We start from the raw sequence: 21,046 nt of genomic DNA, 5'->3' as shown, positions 1-21,046 counted from the left end.
GCTCTTTGTGACCGCTTCTTAGGGCTGTGGTCTGCCGCCTCATTTGACGTCCTGTGGCAGCGGACGAACTGAAGAGCAACAGAGTTAGGTCTAAAGGAAGCTCGAGCGCCCAGAGTTTCGCCGCCGCCCAGAATTGGCTTCAATTCACAGACAAGCCTGAGGAGCTTGCAGTGCTTGACGGCAAGTCATTACAGAGAAAAGAGTTTTTTGCCGCTATCGATCATATTACCACTGAGATCCGACGGCGATTTGAACAGCCTGGCATGGAGCTGCTGATTAGCCTCGAGCGCATTTTGACTGACGCTGATGAAGGTCGAAACTTTGCGTCAAACGACCTAAATGACCTTTTAGGAGCACACGCTGCAGATTTTGACATCAGCAGGCTTTCAGCGCAACTCGTGCTTCTCCCAACGCTCCTGCGTGGCGAGGGTCCGGTCGCAAGTGAACGCATTTTACAAATTCTGCAGGGGAAGTCTGCAGACATGCGTAATATGATGGACCAGGTTGTCCGGTATCTGCAACTCGTGTTTTCTGTGCCTGCGTCAGCTGCTTCAGGAGAGCGATCTTTCAGTGCTCTCAGGACAGTAATAATCAAATGTTTTAGGGGAATCCCCCAAGGTGGAGTAGATTTGTAATAAGGGAGTAATTACTCATTGGCATCCACCCAAGCGCAGCCATACGGCTACAAAGGAAAGCTATACAGCTTTCTCAGAAACTTCGTAGTTAAAGAAAAATTCGTCCTGGTCCGGGGTTCGAACCCGGAACCACCGCCACACCGGAGCAGTCGCTCTACCAATTGAGCTAACCGGGACGGCAAGCTTATGGTAGGGCGAGAGCGAATTGATCAGTAACTCGAAGTGGGAAGAGTGTTGATCAAATGTTTTAGGGGAATCCCCCAAGGTGGAGTAGATTTGTAATAAGGGAGTAATTACTCATTGGCATCCACCCAAGCGCAGCCATACGGCTACAAAGGAAAGCTATACAGCTTTCTCAGAAACTTCGTAGTTAAAGAAAAATTCGTCCTGGCCCGGGGTTCGAACCCGGAACCACCGCCACACCGGAGCAGTCGCTCTACCAATTGAGCTAACCGGGACGGCAAGCTTATGGTAGGGCGAGAGCGAATTGATCAGTAACTCGAAGTGGGAAGAGTGTTGGTCAAATATTTAGGGGACAGTAGTATTTAGGACAGTAATAACATCACATTTCTGCGCAATCGAATGACGCAGAGGAGGCTGACACACCTTCTCCTCCTCCACGTGCATAAGACGAGAGTTGCGGACCTGCATTTGGATGTCGTTATGAAAGAGTTCGTGTCTAGAACGGCAGGACGAAGAGCAACCTTTGGCCTCCTTTGAAAACCTCTCCTGCCCAATGTCCTCTTGTCATGCTTGCCTTGAAGTTCGTCGGTCTGCGATACTACAGCTTTGTACCTAGTGCCTACTTTCATATTTGCATGAATATATCAGTTCACATTTGCTTCAGTGCGAGCACGAATTCAGAAATATTAAAAATATTTTTTTCGCAGCTTTCGAATCCGTTTACTCACTTGCGCGGTCTGCGCAGGTTTCAGTAATTATGAAATTTCTAACCAATTTTAGAGTGCATATTCTAATGTAGAATAAGCGAAGATGGAATTATGTAAAACTGAAACGGCTACAATGAATTAAAACATTAATAATTAATAAGAATAAGAATAAGAAGTTTGCAGAAGTCAAGTGGATGCAGCTAGCACACGACCGGGTTAATTGGAGGAATATGGAAGCGGCCTTTGCCCTGCAGTGGGTCAGTCCAGCTGATGATGATGATGATGACGATGAAGCAAAGACAATACTTGCCCCCCCCCCCCCCCTCCCGAAAACGTTCCCGGAGACCCTGGTCTGCTGGGAAGTGCAGTCTTGTCTTGTTTTAGATCTTACCATCCTGTGCTCGCTACGACGCACATTTCCGAGGGTGAGCCGCTGGGGCGACTCAGTGGTTGTTAGCAAGAAGTGGCCGGATTCTTTTCGAATTAAGAAAACAGGTTTAATTTAAAACTTAAGGATACAAGAATGAGATAACTGGATTATTGAAACGTAGGAGGTTCGGCGGATCTGCAGAGTTGAGAGGGCCTCGCCGACGCGTCTCGTATCGTCGGCGCCTCTCGGTCGTCTCTCTTCTCAAGCTGCAGCGGTGGGGCTTTTATAGCCTGAGGAACGGTGGCCCCTCCGAACTGGCCAATCCAAAGGCGGCACTCCGAAAGGACCAACCAGCGACCGCGCGGCCAACCGCTTCAAATCTTGCCGCGCGCGCTGGCGTCCGGGAGAGAAGGAAACGGCGCCTCGCTGTCTGGCCTCTTGTGACAAGTCCAGACGTGTTGGTTGAAGATACTTCTCCTTAGGACTCCGCTGCCGTAAGGAGCAGCATCGTGGCTTGTCAAGGGGGACGCTCGTATAAGAAAGTTAGGATGCGGGGCGCCTCGTGGTCGCTGAGCAGGAGCGTTAAATGTCGTGTGCTGGCGTGTTGGGACCGCATGGCTCGTAAGAAATGTGAATGCTGACACGGCCTTTCCAAAATTTGCGCCTGTCCTCAGGCGCACGTTGTCGACAGCAATTCTTTGGCGTGCTGGGCGTTCTTCCCCGCGTATCTTGTGGCTTGCGTCCAGCTCGTTCGAATACGCCTTCGCTTCCATCTGGGGAGACGATGCGACTTGTGCGAAGTGCCGTGTTTGTCTTGTTCGTAACGTTTCTTGGTCCAGGGAGTCGGGCTTGTACCGTGATGCTCACCGATACGACGACGTCGTCGTTTCCACCTGGGGACCTGATGCGACTTATGCGGACTGCCGTGTTTGTCTCGTTCGTAACGTTTCTTGGTCCAGGGAGTCGGGCTTGTTGGATCGTTCCGCATCCTGCCGCGCTTTCGTCGCGGTGCTGGCTTTATGGATGAGCCAGCTCGTCTTGGCAATGGCTTCTGCATTGTAGTAGTAACTGTAGCAGATGCGAAAGGTGCGCCGTGTCGTTGGAGGCACGTCTCGTGGCCAACTCGTGTCGGTAGTGGCTGCTGCACCGTAATATCCGTGGCTGGGGCGCGGGGTCCGTCGTGTCGTAGGGAGCCCGTTGCGTGGCTCGATCTCGGTGACACCGGCTGCTGCACCGTAGTGTCCGTGGCAAGAACGCGGGGTTCGTCGTGTCGTTGGGAACCCTTTTCGTGGCCCGCTTGCGGCGGCACCGTGTGCTGCACCGTAGTGTCCGTGGCAGGGGCACGGGGTCCGTCGTGTCGTTGGGAGCCCTTTTCGTTATCTGCTTGCGGTGACACCGGCTGCTGCACCGTAGTGTCCGTGGCAGGGGCGCGGGGTCCGTCGAGTCGTTGGGAACCCTTTTCGTGGCCCGCTTGCGGCGGCACCGTGTGCTGCACCGTAGTGTCCGTGGCAGGGGCGCGGGGTCCGTCGTGTCGTTGGGAGCCCGTTTCGTTATCTGCTTGCGTTGACACCGTGTGCTGCAACGTAGAGTCCGTGGCAGGGGCGCGGGGTCCGTCGTGTCGTTGGGAGCCCGTTTCGTGGTCCTCTTGCGGCGGCACCGTGTGCTGCACCGTAGTGTCCGTGGCAAGGGCTCGGGGTCCGTCGTGTCGTTGGGAGACCTTTTCGTGGCCCGCTTGCGGCGACACCGTGTGCTGCACCGTAGTGTCCGTGGCAGGGGCGCGGGTTCCGTCGTGTCGTTGGGAGACCTTTTCGTGGCCCGCTTGCGGCGACACCGTGTGCTGCACCGTAGTGTCCGTGGCAGGGGCGCGGGGTCCGTCGTGTCGTTGGGAGACCTTTTCGTGGCCCGCTTGCGGCGGCACCGCGTGCTGCACCGTAGTGTCCGTGGCAGGGGCGCGGGGTCCGTCGTGTCGTTGGGAGCCCTTTTCGTGGCCCGCTTGCGGCGACACCGTGTGCTGCACCGTAGTGTCCGTGGCAGGGGCGCGGGGTCCGTCGTGTCGTAGGGAGCCCGTTTCGTTGCCGACCCGTGTCGACAGTGGCTGCTGGTCCGTGCTGTCACTCGTATCGTGGGACACTTGTCGTTGAGCAAGAAGCCTCCGCAGATGGTCTCTCTCGGCCAGCAGTCTTTCGAATTCCGCCTTCTCGGCTTGGCGGCGAGCGTTGTCGTCCATGATCCGCGTCACGAGGTCGTCCTTGCGGCCGCTGCACGAAAGTCCTCGGCATCGGAGCTCTTCCACCAGTTGCCGTTTCTTCAAGGTGGTCAGTGCGTTGCGTGCTGCCGATGCCAGAAGGGACAGAATGAGCGGGGACTCCAAGCTCACCGTCGGCGTTTTGCTGGGCTCCACGTTGTCGGTTCGGTCTTCGTTCACGGGTGACGCCTCTGCAGATCCTGTCGGCTGCGCCATGTTAGCAAGAAGTGGCCGGATTCTTTTCGAATTAAGAAAACAGGTTTAATTTAAAACTTAAGGATACAAGAATGAGATAACTGGATTATTGAAACGTAGGAGGTTCGGCGGATCTGCAGAGTTGAGAGGGCCTCGCCGACGCGTCTCGTATCGTCGGCGCCTCTCGGTCGTCTCTCTTCTCAAGCTGCAGCGGTGGGGCTTTTATAGCCTGAGGAACGGTGGCCCCTCCGAACTGGCCAATCCAAAGGCGGCACTCCGAAAGGACCAACCAGCGACCGCGCGGCCAACCGCTTCAAATCTTGCCGCGCGCGCTGGCGTCCGGGAGAGAAGGAAACGGCGCCTCGCTGTCTGGCCTCTTGTGACAAGTCCAGACGTGTTGGTTGAAGATACTTCTCCTTAGGACTCCGCTGCCGTAAGGAGCAGCATCGTGGCTTGTCAAGGGGGACGCTCGTATAAGAAAGTTAGGATGCGGGGCGCCTCGTGGTCGCTGAGCAGGAGCGTTAAATGTCGTGTGCTGGCGTGTTGGGACCGCATGGCTCGTAAGAAATGTGAATGCTGACATGGCGCTCGGCTGCTGACACGAAAGACGCGGGATCGATCCCGGCCACGGCGGCCGGATTTTGATTGAGGTGAAATTCTTGAGGCCCGAGCGCTGTGCGACGTCAGTGCACGTTAAAGAACCTCAGGTGGTCGAAATTTCCCGAGCCCTTCACTACGGCGTCTCTGATAGACTGAATCGCTTTGGGACGTTTACCACCCTTAAACCAATACCAAACTTTCGAGGACCTTCACATCCTCTATGATGCCTGGATGAGCGCATAGTGTCTTTTCGCTTCTGTCATCGCACCTCTGACTGCCGTTCTTCGCGGCAGCAGCGACCTATCAAGCTGGAGTCCTGCCTGTGACGAAGCGTTCATCACGTTGCGCCGTCTACTTACCTCTCCGCCCATACTGCGCCACTTTGACTTTGCTTCTCCAACTTAAATTCACACAGATGCCAGTGGCGCTGGTATCGGTGCTGTTCTTGCTCAACGCAAACCGAGGTATGCGGAGTATGTTGTTGCATACGCGAGCCGCACACTGACGAAGCCAGAGCAGAACTACTCAGTCACTGAAAAAGAGTGCTTGGCAATCGTTTAGGTGATCGGGAAATTTCGGCCTTACGTATACGGCCGGCCTTTCGAGGCCGTCACGGACCACCATTCCCTATGTTGGCTGTCCTCCCTAAAAGACCTAAATGGCCGCCTCGCCCGCTGGGCCTTACGCCTTCAAGAGTACGATATTCGTGTGATCTATCGCTCTGGCAGGAAGCATAACGAAGCCGAAGCTTTGTCTTGTTCACCTCTAGCCAAAGAATGTGCCTCTCCTCCCGCCATCGACTGCGCCCCCTTGTCGTTGAATGATATGCCCAACGAGCAGTCCAAGGACCCTTGGATCACTTCTCTTGTACGGTATCTTTCAGACCGTTCTGTCGTGTCGGTGCCGCGCGCAATCCGCCGTCAGGCCGCCCCCTTCACTATTCGTGATGGGATTTTGTACCGCCAAATTATCTCCCTGATGACCGTAAATGGCTCCTTGTGATCCCCGGATATTTACGCTCAGAAATATGCGCTGCCTTTCATAGCGACCCGCAAACTGGTCACGGCGGTGCTTTCAAGACCTACAACCGGCTTCGCCTCCGCTATTACTGGCACAGAATGCACAACTACATTCGAAAATTCGTCTGTTCCTGCCCCGATTGCCAGCGCCGCAAGCCCGGTCGTCACCATATGACCGGCCCTATGCAGCCTTTGCCTTGCCCATCCATGCCATTTGACCGAGTTGACATTGACCTGTATGGACCACTTCTCTACACTGCTGCAGGAAACCGCTGGGTTATCGTCACTGTAGACCACCTGACACGGTACGCCGAAACAGCAGCACTCCCAGCTGCTACGGCGCGGGATGTTGCAGCCTTCCTCTTGCACAATTTCATACTTCGGCACGGAGCACCGCGTGAACTGTTGAGCGACCGTAGGCGGGTGTTTCTGTCAGACGTCGTTTCATCTCTCCTGCAGCAATGCAACATTACTCGCCGCACCACTTCTGCCTATCATCCCTAGACGAATGGCTTGACTGAACGTTTCAATCGAACATTAAGTGACATGTTGTCAGTCTACGTGGCGGCAGACCATTCTAACTGGGACGTCGTCTTCCCCTTCGTCACATACGCCTACAACACCGCTACGCAGAGCACTACTGGTTACTCACCATTCTTCCTTCTGTACGGCCGTGAATCATCCTCGCCGCTCAACACTATCCTTCCTTACCATACTGATTCGTCGGAATCCACAACCGTATCTGAAGCCGCCAGGCACGCTGAGGAGTGCCGCCAGCTCGCCCGGGCATTCACGTCCGACGACCAAGGGCACCAGGAATACCGCTTCGACCAATCCCATGGCACAGACACTTTTAAGCCGCGATTCCGTGTTTGGCTCCGTGTGCCCTCTGCTGCACCAGGTCTCTCTACCAAGGTCCTGCCAAACTACCACGGACCCTACCGTGTCCTTGAGCGCACTTCTCCCGTCAATTGCATCGTTGAGCCCATGACGCCATCACCCGATCTCTGGCGACGTGGGCGCGAGACCGTCCACGTTTCGCATTTGAAGCCGCACTAAGACCCCTGCGTCCTGTTAACCCCCGAAATCGCCAGGATGGCTCTTTTTCCCCCGGGGCCAAATGTAAAGAGGAAGATAGCAGTCGGAGAAGCAGAACCGACGACCAGCGCGAGACGAGAGGAAGACGATCGGCAGCTGAAGCAGCAGAGCCAACGCGCGGCGCGAGACGAGAGCATCAACTGTTCTAGGACCGGACCTGCCCTTGCCCGCTCTAAACGGCCTTCACAACCAGTCTTCTCCTGTCAGTAAAGGCCGTTACACATTATTTATTAAAATTACACCTAAAAGCCCTCCTTCGAGGGTATTACATAGGAGGGGGGGGGGGTGCAGTTTAAAAGAAATGTACAACGAACATCATCAATAAGCAAAGGAACAATAAACAGTCTAGCTATACCATGGAAAAATAATTAAGCACTAGAGAGTAAATAAATAAGCAGGCCTGCAGAAAACAATATAATACAAATTGGTTTGGTTGGTTTATGGGGTTTAACGTCCCAAAGCGACTAAGGCTATGAGAGACGCCGTAGTGGAGGGCTCCGGAAATTTCGACCACCTGGGGTTCTTTAACGTGCACTGACATCGCACAGTACACAGGCCTCTAGAATTTCTCCTCCAAAGAAATATAGCCGCCGCGGCCGAGATCGAACCCGCGTCTTTTGGGTCAGCAGCCGAGCACCATAACCACTGAGCCACCGCGGCGGTAATACAAATTACCGGCTTAATGAAAACGATAAGCATAACGGAAATGAAAATACTACAGTGTACGTATTAGGCACGAAAAGAACAGAAGTAATCGCAAAAGTACAGCAACTGGAGAAAAGAAACATCAGATCAATAAATGCGGAGGCGTTAGATTCAATGGCTATGTGCGCTGGGAAACTTTTACACTCTATGATAGCGCGTGGCGTGAACGACTTCATACTACCAGATGAACGACACGCGATGAGTTTAACTTTTTTTTTATTTATAGGCGATGCGTTTACTTTGTGCGGATGGTGGTGAAGCGGATTCTGGTGAAGCGATGGATGGTGACACAATTTATGAAAAAATGCTAGTCTTGAGATTTTACGGTGGTAAGACAGGTCTTCGAATTCGGCGCAATCTTTTAAGGCAGTGACTCTGGTAGCATGTGAGTAGTCTGAAAAAATAAAACGCGCCGCGCTGTTCTGCAAGTACTTAATGTTACCTACAAGATAGGCTTGGTCAGGATCCCCGATGACTGATGCATATTCATTCTTCGGACTTAATGAGTGTTATGAACGCAAGTCTCTTCAGGTGCGGGGGAGCCAATCTGAGGTTATGCTATTTTATGAAGTGTATATCGTTTTAAGTCTCCCCATTCGGGCTCTTCCAAGTCTACTTCCTGTTCTCTCGTTCCCGGAACAACAACAACAAAAGCTCAAACACATGGAAATGCAGCGTTTTAATACATGAAACAATGCACTTTCGCACGTAAAAGACTGGCTGATACGGCTTCGTGGTGTGCAAACCAAAGGAGCGACACAGTAAGCAAAGGTTCAATCAGCCGCATTAGCGGCATAGCCGCAGTAAGGTTGATCATTTCACTACACAAGAGAAATGGAACATGGCTCACTTTTTGGCGGATCGCTGTTAGTGAAATATTTCATGGGAAAACTGCAAAACAACCGCGTAGGGCGCCAACAATCCCCATACAAGAAGCGCACAGAAACGTTCAGTGCGTTCAGTCTGCGTGCCAAGCAACTGCTAGTGACTGCAACGTCAAATGGCCAAATTAGGTACGAATTTTTGAAATTACACATAAACAAATCAAAATTATAAAAACGATAAACTGCATCGTCTATGTAACTATTATGTAAAGCTAAGCATTACAGCATACAGAAATAATTTATTTTCGCTTGAAACGGTTAAAATCATGTTGACATGGACTCTACATAGTATCGCCGCCGAGGGGGCGGCACCAAGAAGCAAAAGCTTCGGCGTGCAGGACGCATGGAAGAATGTGCCCGAGCGGTCTGCGCGAAGGCGGAGATGGCAGCATTCGCTGCACCTGGCCAGCCGGACGCTCCCGCCGGGCAGACGAGACAGAGGGATGAGGCCTACGCAATATGAAACAAATTCATCATTCTCTTCTCTACGTCAGCTTTCAGGACGTGCATTATGCATACTACCCTAAGTCCACCCTTACGACTGGTGGGTTAGCTGTACTCGAAGTAGACCATGATTAACGTGATTTCAGACTGCGTAGGACAAAAAGCGCTTTAAGAGTGAGTACAAAGAGCGGTCCTTGCACCGGTGCGCCTCCTCATGGAAAAGTTAAGTGCAGACATCAAAGTAACGCTGAAGCATGTAATAGTCTATGTGCCATACCTGTATGCTGTATTCAAAACCTTGAATAAAACACGTGAAGGATGAAAACGCCTGCCATGATTGACTGACATCATCTTTAATCTATGGCAGCAGCTTTCTGGCCATTTCTTGTAGGTCTTTGTGACGTGATCATGAGTTGACCATTGTAGAAACTTTTCTGTAGAAACGTCTCACTACCGACGTCTATGAGGCATCCCAATCTAGCGCAAGATATTGGTATTCATATGTAGTTGTTTGAAGACGTTCATAACACGTTTTGTGTTTTGTGGGATATCCCCTTCACAGCCGGCTTGTATGCGCGAAGGAGGTAAGGGCTGCTGGAGCGGCCTTGCGTCGCTTGTTCAACGAACACGACAACTTGTATAGTCAGGAATGATGAAACTTAACGTACCGTGACCATGAAACTCATTACTCGTAGTCATAGTCATGGCTCATGACTTATAATCATTATGCTACGCAGCATGACTCGGGAATTTACAAGTAACTAATGTAATGTTGTCACCAAACTTCGCGCACTTTAGCGTGCGATCCCGACACCCTTAGAGTGGGGGGGGGGGTAGTGGTCTCCGACTCAAAAGAGATGCCTCGACTCAGCGTGGCAAGCTCAGCAGAAACCAGCTACCAAGTGACAAGAGGTTTTTGGTCGTTTACTCCCCAGCTTTAGCCAGCCGCAAGCCAGAGAATGGGTCGGAGCCAAAGCGTCACAAGCAAAACAAACTTTATACAGCAATGAGACGATACAGAGGATTTCACAATCACTCGTACGAGTACATACAAAGAGATTAACAAAACAATGCAACTCGTTCAAAGTTAACTCGAGAGAGGTTACAATAGAAAAGGGATATTGCACCTAAAGTGCACTAACACAAGAGAGAAGCAAACAAACAAAACACAATTTGTTCACCGGGCACTGCGACATTCCGACGACCAGAGGTTCACGACGATGCCGTCCCGCTGAATGGCGCGCGCTACCATGTTGAACCGCGGCTGAGCGAGTGGTGTTGTCTCAGGAGTCGAACGGGTGCGCGTCACGGAAGCTTAAAGGGCGGCTCGGGCTAACCGACAACGCCCTGCTTATATAGGCTTGGTCCGCGTCTGTTTGTTCTACGCGCCAAGGCAGGCACGCACATACACACAGTATCGGATGTGCAGTATCCTTCTCCCGCCGGGCGCACGTCCCTGATTGGTCAAAAGCCGGGAGTTGCTTCGAGGAGCACCGAGAAATTTCTGTCGAGGAGCCGCCGCCGACGCGCGAGTGGAGAGGTGGAGGGCATCTCCTAGCACACGCAAGGCTACGCCGTCTCCATCAATATCGCGTAGATACGACTCCAACAGTCTAGAACCTTCGACGTCCTGGCTGACGCAATCACCTCGTGCGCCGTGTCGGCGAACGGTGGCGGAGGGTTCAGCCACACACACAAGGCTAGCTCTCCAGGGTTTCCTTCTCCCCCGTTCTACGACCCGCGATGGCGAGATGCGTCTGCTTGGCGATGTTTTTGTTGCTTTGTTTCAAAAATGCGCCGAATTTTGTGACAAATGTGAATAGACTTTGTACAAATATTATGCATAAACATGCCATGTGAAATGTAGCATGACTCAGCACTTTACAAGTAACGTAATATAAGGAGTTTAGAGTTTGTACAAAGTACGCAGTCATGCCTCGTAGTCAGACTCATGGCATAGCCATTCTACAACACAGCATGACTCAAAACTTCAATTCTTTCGCATTCTCACTCGTAAGCAGTCTTAATAGCCTCTGCCACACTTTTTTACCTTCCTGTAAATGACAACGGTATTGCTTATAGCTTGACTTTTACGCCAACTAAAAACCCTCGAAGTTTTTGGCGAGGCCTAGTGAACGAAACGTGGACAATGGCTGTAGCAGAATTGCTGCATAAACATAACGAGATTCCGGGTATTGCGTCGTGTATTATCAGCGCCTCTCACATCGCCCATGAAGGGCGAATCAAGTCTTTTCCAGTCTCTCTCTTCTGTGTTTTCTCACTTGGTGTTTCTGCCTATTCTAGCGTAGCTAGAGGTAGGAAACTTCCTGTATACATCACTGCACAGCCATAGAGACTAGAGGAAAGCCAACTGGGGTGTCGTGTAATTGTCATGAGAACGGTATTCAACCGAAAAAAACTCCATCCCCGAGCAGCATTCGAACCACAGCCATCGCTGCAGCCTATAGAGCTGCGTGCATGTGCAGAAATTATTTATTTTCCCACATCAGTTCTCCTCCAGCCACAAGGCGCAATTAGGTAGTTGAAACCAAAACTAACTGCAGCTTCCTACCCCTGGCGCAAGCTGCTCACGTAGGGTACCACAAGATTCCGCCGCAACGCGGAGGCTGTGGGAAGCCCCACAAGGCGCAGAAACCCGGATGGCGTAATGCGGGGCTCCTATAGGGGTTCCAGTCGGAGCACTCCACGTCGTGAACAAACGTTGGACGAGACGTCCGCGCTGCTTTCATTCGGAAGCAGATGATCTGGCAGGCAACGATAATGCAGGAAATGCTGCTTGGAGCCTACAGAGTGATAGGAGCTAGTCAAGAGCAATGAATTGGTCTGTACTTTCGGGTGAGCCGTCAAGAAGAAAGTCAGTGGATCGAGCTGGAAGATTGCCCATCGTTCCCGTGACATGAGAGGCCTTTATCACCCACATCGGAACTGCAATCGCCAGTGTTTCCTAGCGTCCGTGTTTTGGGAAGCGGGAGTTCGCACTTGCGTCGCGATCGGCTCTTCCCCGACATTTCCCCGACTTGAGCTCCTGGATGCACTACGAGCTGCAGGAATAGCCAGGAGGCCGTGACTTTTCAACTCGACAGTGTTAAGGCTCCCGTTCGTCGGGTTCGTAATCGAAAAATCTCCGGAGGACCAACCACGGCGGGCCACTTAGTTCACCTGTCCTTTTGGCGTCATCAAAACCTGCTCACGGGACTGGGAACAAACCGCCGCGGTGGCAGGCGGCAGTTGAATTAAGGACTTGTCGCAAATATGACGCTCGGGAAGAGCAACATGGGTCACAAAAGCCCCACCGGTGGCAACACCTATCATTGTAGGGCAATGGCGCATCGCTTAAACGCTGCACAACTGGGACGGGAATGGTATGAGGATTCCCAGGGATCCATGAAACTCGGGAAGAACTAATTCCGCATATATGGGCATTAGCCGCTTAACGCTATCCCATCATACCCGTAAGGCGGAGCTTAAGTGTCTTCTCCAATTTTTAGTGACATGCTCAAGTCACCTGCAAGCGGACTGATGAGCATAATCTAGCATAAGCTATCATTCGCGGGAAGAAACTCTTCAGCAGTCGAATGTATTTCTGAAGGACATAGTAACCGAGGGTTCATATCGCGCTGACAAAGATTGATAGCGGAAAGGCGGGATGTTGCTCCCGTTTTTGTTTTTGTCTGAGTGTCTTCTTTCCGCGGGCGTGCACTAAGAAAAGATAACGAGGGAAAAAGAGCGCGACAATAATTTTGAAGTAGCATGCGGATACCTTGGATCGCGCTGTGAAGGCACTGCATGCCATCGTTGATAATCCTAGCAGCCGTCAGATCTTCTCCTGTCTGTAAATTCCACACAAGCGCCACAGAACCCTAGCTGAGCTCATCGAGGTTCTTGTAAGTGTAGCACACTTTCTAAGGACTCACTTACAGCTCCGTAAGCAATTAAAGAATTGCTGTATGCGAAAAAATGCCCAGTAGTAGAGTAAGCATCCGCCCTTACTTCGAACTATATTTATGGTGTTGACAATAACATCCCTGTAGCATAAAGTGGGCTATGAAGCCGGAGCCCCTGTTGGTGCAATGTGGGCAGTGCATGTGAGCCCTGGTGCCACCAATGTGAGTTCTGTGACGAGGGCCCACATCGACCAACAGTGGGCTGCCTACAAACGCCCCGATCGGTCTCCTTTGGGACCGAAGCAGGCAGCTCGCTTCGAGTTTCCCACATTCGTCCTCTATTGCCTGATGTGTCGCCCACCCCGCTCCCCGGTTGTTCCTTTTGTTGTCAGGAGTGGAGAGCCCCTGAGGACGAAAATTAGGTTTTGTCATCTCGCTTAGACTCCCCCCTTCCTGACTTGGGACCAGTGCGGGTTCTAAAGGGGCAAGCAGCTAGGGGGCGAATGAATTTCATGTCCCTGTTTGGTGAGTTTTATAGCGAAAGCTACACTAGGCTTGCTATGGGCATTTCGCGGTGCCTACCAACTGACCCACCTTCACTCATTTTCACAGCCTCGACACTTTCGAGCCTCTGTCGAGGCTATGGAAATGACCTTCAGTTGCTAGTCAGCGCCTGTTCCGCCTTCCCTCTTGTCCCTGTTGCTGCGCTGTTTTCTTCAAATTTTAGCCTAGGGCGGCTGGAAAAAAGGATGGCCCAATGTTGTCAACGGAAGCGGTCCGCACTCCTCGAGTACGCGCGCAAGCTGCGTTGTCCCTCCGAGTCCCAGGGCACCCTACCCTGCGCGCCTACCACGCTCCCCCTGCGACGAACTGTGAGTACTTCTGTGAAACAAGGCCACATCTTGGTTTGGTTTGGTTAATAGGGTTTAACGTCCCAAAGCGACTCTGGCTATGAGAGACGCCGTAGTGAAGGGCTCTGGAAATTTCCACCACCTGGGGTTCCTTACCATGCACTGACATCGCAGAGTACGCGGGCCTCTAGAATTTCGCCTCCATCGAAATTTGACCACCGTGGCCGGGATCGAACCCGCGTCTTTCGGTTCAGCAGCCGTGCACCATAACCCCTGGCCACCGCACCGGCTCAAGGCCACATCTGGACGCCATACTGCGGTATACTGGGATTACCACTGCCCCCCCCCCCCCCCCCTGCTTAGTGCAATTGAAGCCGGACATAGCAGGCCAATAAGCCGGCATATTTTTGTTTTCTTTAAAGGTACTGTGTCGAGTACAACACGCTTTTCTTCCTCTTTTTCCCCTCTTCTGTGCGTTGTTCCCTTAATCGTCGCTGCTCTAGCTTTCTAGGGTTGTGGTATTTGTGCCTTTTGTAGGGTTGGGGTATTTGTACCTCTGTATTGCTTTGTTCAGTCGCCTAACACTATGTACGTTTATTCATCTACTTTCGGTAATTGGGCTGGTATTACCTGTGTGTAAGTTTACCACACCCTGTAGAGCTATGTAGCTCTGTAATTCCTCAGTGGTGTACGCTTCACTGCAATGCCGTTTGATTATTCTTCAGCTCTATGCGTGGCAGTGTTTCATTAATGCAAAAGCGTTAAATCACTCTGTCGCGTCCGCAAAAAAATGTCCACAAAACATATACTCAATTTCGTACGCACGATTACGTCGTTCTCTTAAGATCAATGTGTGAAAGTGGGATTGTGATAGATAGCGTGCGATGAAATGTTGCCGTACGAAAAATTTGGTTCATGAGGTGCAATTCGTGAATTAAATAAACGTGAAAAAACACTGAAAAAATACACATTGACGTTAAAATAGCCATGAACGTCGATATAGTATGTGTACGTTTTACTTTCGCATTCCTCCAAAGCGGGTCGCCGTAGTGATCTCAAAGTTGTTTAACTTGATTCAAAGCAGTGTTCTTGTTTTCCAGTCTGCCATGTACACCCCATACCTTCAGGGAGCAAGTAATCAAGCGTGGCCCAGTCGCCGGCAAGAAGCTCGAATCTCATTCTTCTGTACGGTGGTTTAGATAGTTAGCATTCCACTCTCTTCCAAATATACGGAGTGTGCAGCAGTGGGTAGGTCGGTCCCATTAATTATGGCAGTGGCTATCACCGGCCTTCGAGTGAATTCCCTGGCCTAAGTTCAGCGGGCACTCTCCACTGATTGACTGGTATAAGGCATCGTTGGAAGAAATATCCCGCGCTTTTAGTGGCCCCAATTCTTTCGGCACAGGTCAGTTAGCTGGTGCTGGAACTGCAACACGGAACCATTTTTTACCAGTGGTCGGCTACAACATGACTGTAGGCCGTGAATTATTTCTTGCTGTAAATCTTGGCTACTGAGATCTCCTGAGCGCTAAGCAAGGTCCACGCGGCTCGATACAGCCGGAAGCGAACGTAGTGAACAATTTTTTGCGCCTTGTGCGACTGAGTCACATCAGCACATGCCTGCAATAAGACGAAAGAACTCGAATGTTAAAGTGTTGACTGTGATGTCGACGGTGAGGGAGGGCCTGAGGAGAGGGGGGGGGGGGAGGGGGGCCAGAAAATTTTACGTAAGAATGAGGATAAGGAAGGGCTGATGATTTGCAGGTGCGGGTGATGGAGGAAAGGCGAAAATTAGGTCATTTGCCCTCCTCTGCTGCCGGGAATACGTTGTTCACCGAGGGCCTCTTCAAAAAACGCGTGCATGGTTGATGAACCGTCTCTCCACAGTATACCTTCAGATAATAATCACTGTGAAATCGGAGCCTTGCCACATTACTATGCCAGGGATCTTCTATATTCAATCAAATTGATGTTACTGCCACTCAGTTTCCTCCAGAGTTCCATCTGAGATCAGTTTTGCTCGTTATCTTCCAGCCAGACACACGTGTTACATCCCACGTCCAAAGCAGGGGAATGCAAGGTCATCACTCCTCGCGGAATTCAGTCATTACTGAGGCTACCATTTCGTTCATTCCGACTCCATGACTCTCCTCTTCTGGGCAGTACGAGGTTTGGTAAAATAACGTGTCTGTTGTTTGTAGGTCACTGTGAACGCAGAAGTATTCCACAATAAAAATTCGAACAGCTGTCACTCGAATTAAACGTCTATGCATGACAGAAACTAATTTAGACAACGAAGCACTATAAAATATACTAAAAAGCTGATAAGGCACGATATCAAACAACGACTGCAATGTTGTCAGTGAAGTTGATGCATCACCCTCAACCACCTCACACTAAATGTTTTATAGAGAAAGCTGTAATAGCTTTGTGCACGACATTTAGTATAAGAAATTTAGGGGGTACATCGGCAGCCGTGTAGCATGTGTTTCTAGGTGGACACCACCGCCACGTACCTTTAAGTGGGATTGAGGTGTCCACTTACCCAGGGAGCCAGTAATGGCATTTCCTTTCTTTAAAACCAAACGAAGTCTAAACCTTTCGTTGATTTTAAGAAAAGAAAAGGCACACAACTACCTTAAATTGTGGGTCGACACCACCGCCAACTTACAGCACGATTGAGATGTCCATTGACCCAGTGATCCAGTTGTGCGCATTGCCTTTCCTTAAAACCAACGGAGGTTTAAGACTGCAAATGAGACAACACTGGGAGCTAGACTGTTTGCGAATATCAAAAGCGCTACAACCACAGACACAAAGGGGAAACACAGCGCTTTTTCGCAACTAAAGGGTCTATTAAGAAGCTTCAATAAATAAACACAACGAACGAACCCGGAGCATTCCCGTGTCAACTTATGCGCGGCAAACTATTACTTTGCATTCGGCAGGCGTGTATTTAAAAAATACATCTCTGTTACGAAAAGGCTAACCGATGGATCGCTAACACATGACGTCCCATGCTTCGATATTAAAAACGCTTCCCCTATCTCCCGTCTTAGCCGATCTTGGGGACGGAACAGAACGCTGTAGTTCTGTAGCATTCCGCTTTTCTCTTTTTCTTGCTGAAGTTTCGACATTGCACCACCAAATTGCTTGAGTATATCCCCTATCATGGCCATTCGCATGTTTCCTAAGCCGCACCTTCAGACCCTGGCCACTCTGTCTTACACGTCTCCTACCACATGACAAAGAAACGCTGTAATAAGCTCCTACCTTGCAATCACCGTACAGTGAAATGGGCTTGACACCATATTCTTCTGACTTAGCCACGCTTTGACTTCCTTTCAATCAGAGGGCATAGCCCTAGTAACTTTTTCGGAGCAGAAAACATGGCTTGAATGCCACATCTACTAGCAACTTTCTTAATCCCGTGTGACAGACGATGAATGTATAGCATCACGACAGGACTGCGGCGTTCTTTTGCCTTCTCGCTCCTAATATTACATTTCATCTCTGCTTAGCACATGACGTGGGTAGCCACTTTGCTCCAGTATGTTAGCCTGATAATTTACGCTTTCAGGGACTAGATGATGACAGCACTTAGATACAGCGAATTTCAGGCAGGAGACAGCGATTCCATCCTTAATAATCTTGAAGTGCGCTGAAGGAAAATTTAAAAGCCCTTTTGCCTACCATGGATCTCATAACCAACAGAGATTGCTCGGCTTCTTTAACAACCTAACATCAGGAAACTACAACTGCAATTTTCCTTCGCTGGGAACCTCATGCCTGAACTTCAATGCCCAGCCCGCTCTCCATAAACTTCAGCACGTCAATTACCTTACGTACTAAGTTTTCGTAGTCCTTCAGAACGGTTAAATAGTCACCCACGTATCGGAAGGCCTTTCTGGTCAAGCCTTCCGAACACTGAGGTATTGTTTTATCCACACAGCCCTCAAAAAATGTTACTAAGAGCAGGAGCTACTCTAGACCCTATGCACACGCCCGTCCGCTGAACGTAAAAGAGGTTGCCATGACCAATCACAGGAGACTTCTAATAAAACGACAGTATTTTATAAAGCCCTCAAGAGAAATATCGCATCTATCAAAAAACGCCCCTTCATTATTGCTTTCCGTTATACATGACTTGACGCACCTCATCAGTCTATCATGCGGCATTGAATAATACAGGTCCCCAGCATCAATACTAGGGAAATTGCACTGCCCTGGGTTCTCTTTCTTCAAATAAGTCACCAAGGCTTCAGATTTCTTTGTACTGAACGGGTCACCAATCACCAAGGAACGTAACTGGGTCTGCGAATACCTCGAGATGGCGCCCTGCGATGAGTTGTCCTCCTAGTTAGTAGTTCATGATGGAAAGAGAACTATAGCCGACAAATAAACGCCACACTCTAAGGAAGACACGTTCACAAGGCTGCGTACGTGTCTTCCTTACAATGTAGCGTTTATTTGTCGGCTGTAGTTCCCATTGCTCTCTAGAATGCTTTCTCAGTCATTATAGGAAATTAGATTCAGATCCCACTTCAGAGTTCTGCAAATTGATTCTGGACAAACTAGCAAACTTATTATCAAGGGAACTAATCACGCAGTCCGACTACCACTTCTTAAATCCGCTAAACAAACAGGCAGGACGCTTTTACCTACTTCCCAAAATCCATAAGGTTCCCGCAGAAGACTTGTTTACCGCAGATATCCCCGGCAGACCTATCGTTTCAAACAATAACACGCCCACAGAGAACTTATCAATTTTCCTGAACAACTATCTTGCAGATATTCCCACCCACCTCCCTTCCTTTGCCGAGGGTACACCGCACTTTCTCCGCATAATAGAGTCTCTGAATGACGCTTCCATTATCCCGGCAGATAGCATACTTGTCACACTTGACGTCGCCGCTTTGTACACAAATATTCCCATAAATGAAGGTATCGACGCACTCTCCAAAATTCTAACTCAAAGTTCTCACCCGCACGAAACTGAAGTGTACCTCACGCTACTTGAATTGGTACTAACACTCAACTACTCTGAATTCGATTCTTCTTACTACCTTCAAGTATTTGGAACAAGCATGGGCACTCCCTTCGCACCCACCTACGCGAACATTTTTATGGGGCTACTAGAATCTAAACTTCTAAATTCATTTCTAAAAAAACCACTTATGTACCTGCGTTACATAGACGACATTTTCATGATATGGGAGCATGGGGCTGAGACCCTGAAGGCATTCTTCACACATTTCAATTCATGCCACTCCAGCATTAAATTCACCTTCAACTCCTCGAAAACGCAAGTCAATTTCCTTGACACCACTGTCCATTTAGAAAATAGCAAGCTCAAAACCACACTTTACAGGAAGCCTACTGACCGACAACAATACTTAGATTTCACGAGCCATCATCCAAGACACTGCAAACAAGGTATATTCGTAGGACAGGCAACGAGACTAAGAAGAATATGTAGTGACGACGACGACTACCTGAAACACCTCCACTCGCTAAAAAACACACTAATCACCAAAAATCATCCACAGACAACCCTTAATAATGCGTTCCAACGAGCAACCACTTTGAAACGAGATGTAGTTCTTAAAAAAAGAACAAAAGCTAACAGTCAACGACCTCCTGCACTTATAACGAAATACTCAAACGCGCTTCCAAACATGAACAATATCCTGCGGAAATACCACCCCATTTTAACTGGTAACGACCGTCTCAAGAAAATATTTCCCGACGCACCAAGGGTAACATACAGACGCAACACAAACCTGAAGGACATCCTGGTGCATGCTAGGCTCGGTAAGAAACCACCACCGACAGTAACTTCATGCTCTCGACCTAGATGCAAGACATGTAAACATTTACAATGGACACTACGGTTAAAAGTACGGCAAGCGATTTCAGTTTCGATATAAAGACTAGTTTTGACTGCACATCGTCCAATATTATCTACATGCTCCAGTGCTCCTTCTGCCAGAAACAATATATCGGAGAAACCGGGCAAACAATGAGTGCCAGATTAAACGGGCACCGGGCTGACACAACACGGAATGAACAGAAGGCAGTGTCGACCCATTTTAATCAACGCCATCACAAATTCGACGAACTCAAATTGTTCATTCTTCAGTCAGGCTTCAAATCGACTAGGGACAGAAAATACAGAGAAGCATTCCTAATCCACAAATTTAAAACACTGCAACCAACAGGGATTAACATGTCCAGAGGAAACCTGGAATCTCTCAGGTACATTTCAGGGTTAGCATCATTTTAAATTAACAAATGTCTTGCACGTGGTCAGACCATTTCCTAGAACCTCGCATAAGTATATTATCTTTTCAGGAGGACACGGGGGCGCGATGGGGGGCGCGGGCGTGGAGGTAGACAGGGACAAGCCCTTGTCCCTGTCTGCTTCTATGTCCGTGTCTTTTGTTGCGCCCCTGTGTCCTCCTGAAAAGTTATGAACCAACACGCCCAAATACAAGTACTTCTGAGTATACTATCGCTCTTTGCACCCTTCCCACCTCATATCTTCCACCACATTTCCGGCCTTCTCACCCTCTCCCTTTGTTCACCTTTTTTTTTTCTCCTAAACCCCTACTATCAGTTCTCGGAATCCATGACATTCCTGTTACCCCCCCTGCCCCCACCTTTTGGCTTTCTCTGAACTCGAGCCATTCTCCCCCTCCCCCCCTGCCTTGTCCTTCTTTGGAAATGCCCCCCCTTTCGTTCTCCTTCCAGTGCCACCCTTTTTTGTTTGCCTTGTTCTCATTTCCCTGTACCACGCTGACTAATCCTCTTATCTGAGTTTTTCAGGTCCATCCAGCGCCAACCCCCCGTCGCAGCCCCTTCAAAGCCTTTGTTCATTACACACCCTCGGGATATAAGTTTTTCCACTATTGCAGCTTAACGAATCAAGATTCACCTCCCTCCCCTTCCTGACACGCATCCCCTCTCACACTACTTTCCTTCCCCACCCCCGGGGCCTTCCTCCTCGGAGCGAAGGCGCTATTTAATCCCTGCCAATGATGAACGCTTTGCCCAGACGAAGACAAGTCCCCTTGTCGAAACGTTGGCTCAAGCAACCTGAGGTTTTCCCCTCCCTTGTTCATTTTGTGATCGCCAAGGACCATCTACCGCACCCTCTCTCTACCATTCTCAGTTCAATGTTAGACTACTTTATTTACAAACTA

At 49.9% G+C, this 21,046-nt stretch overlaps 1 protein-coding gene across 1 annotated transcript; it reads left to right on the top strand.

Annotated features, from left to right (window-relative positions):
• Nucleotides 1–263: 263 nt before the first annotated feature.
• Nucleotides 264–1,355, top strand: LOC149354331 (uncharacterized). Its single transcript, XM_089577496.1, has 2 exons — nt 264–587; nt 1,197–1,355. Exons 1-2 carry the CDS (start codon nt 264–266, stop codon nt 1,353–1,355), a joined length of 483 nt encoding a protein of 160 aa, XP_089433622.1.
• The last annotated feature ends 19,691 nt before the right edge of the window (nt 1,356–21,046 follow it).

This window comes from Amblyomma mixtum, chromosome 3 (genome assembly GCF_055824585.1).
Source record: "Amblyomma mixtum isolate Tamu chromosome 3, ASM5582458v1, whole genome shotgun sequence".
NCBI lineage: Eukaryota > Metazoa > Arthropoda > Arachnida > Ixodida > Ixodidae > Amblyomma > Amblyomma mixtum.
The sequence above is the reverse complement of the archived record's forward strand: the minus strand, read 5'-3'. Positions and strand labels throughout refer to the sequence as shown.

Bases quoted from the DNA above. Each gene is read 5' to 3' on its own strand.
- LOC149354331 (XM_089577496.1), top strand. From the start codon at position 264: ATGGAGCTGCTGATTAGCCTCGAGCGCATTTTGACTGACGCTGATGAA. The intron at 588-1,196 runs ATAATCAAATGT...GACAGTAATAAC, and splicing joins TCAGTGCTCTCAGGACAGTA to ATCACATTTCTGCGCAATCG.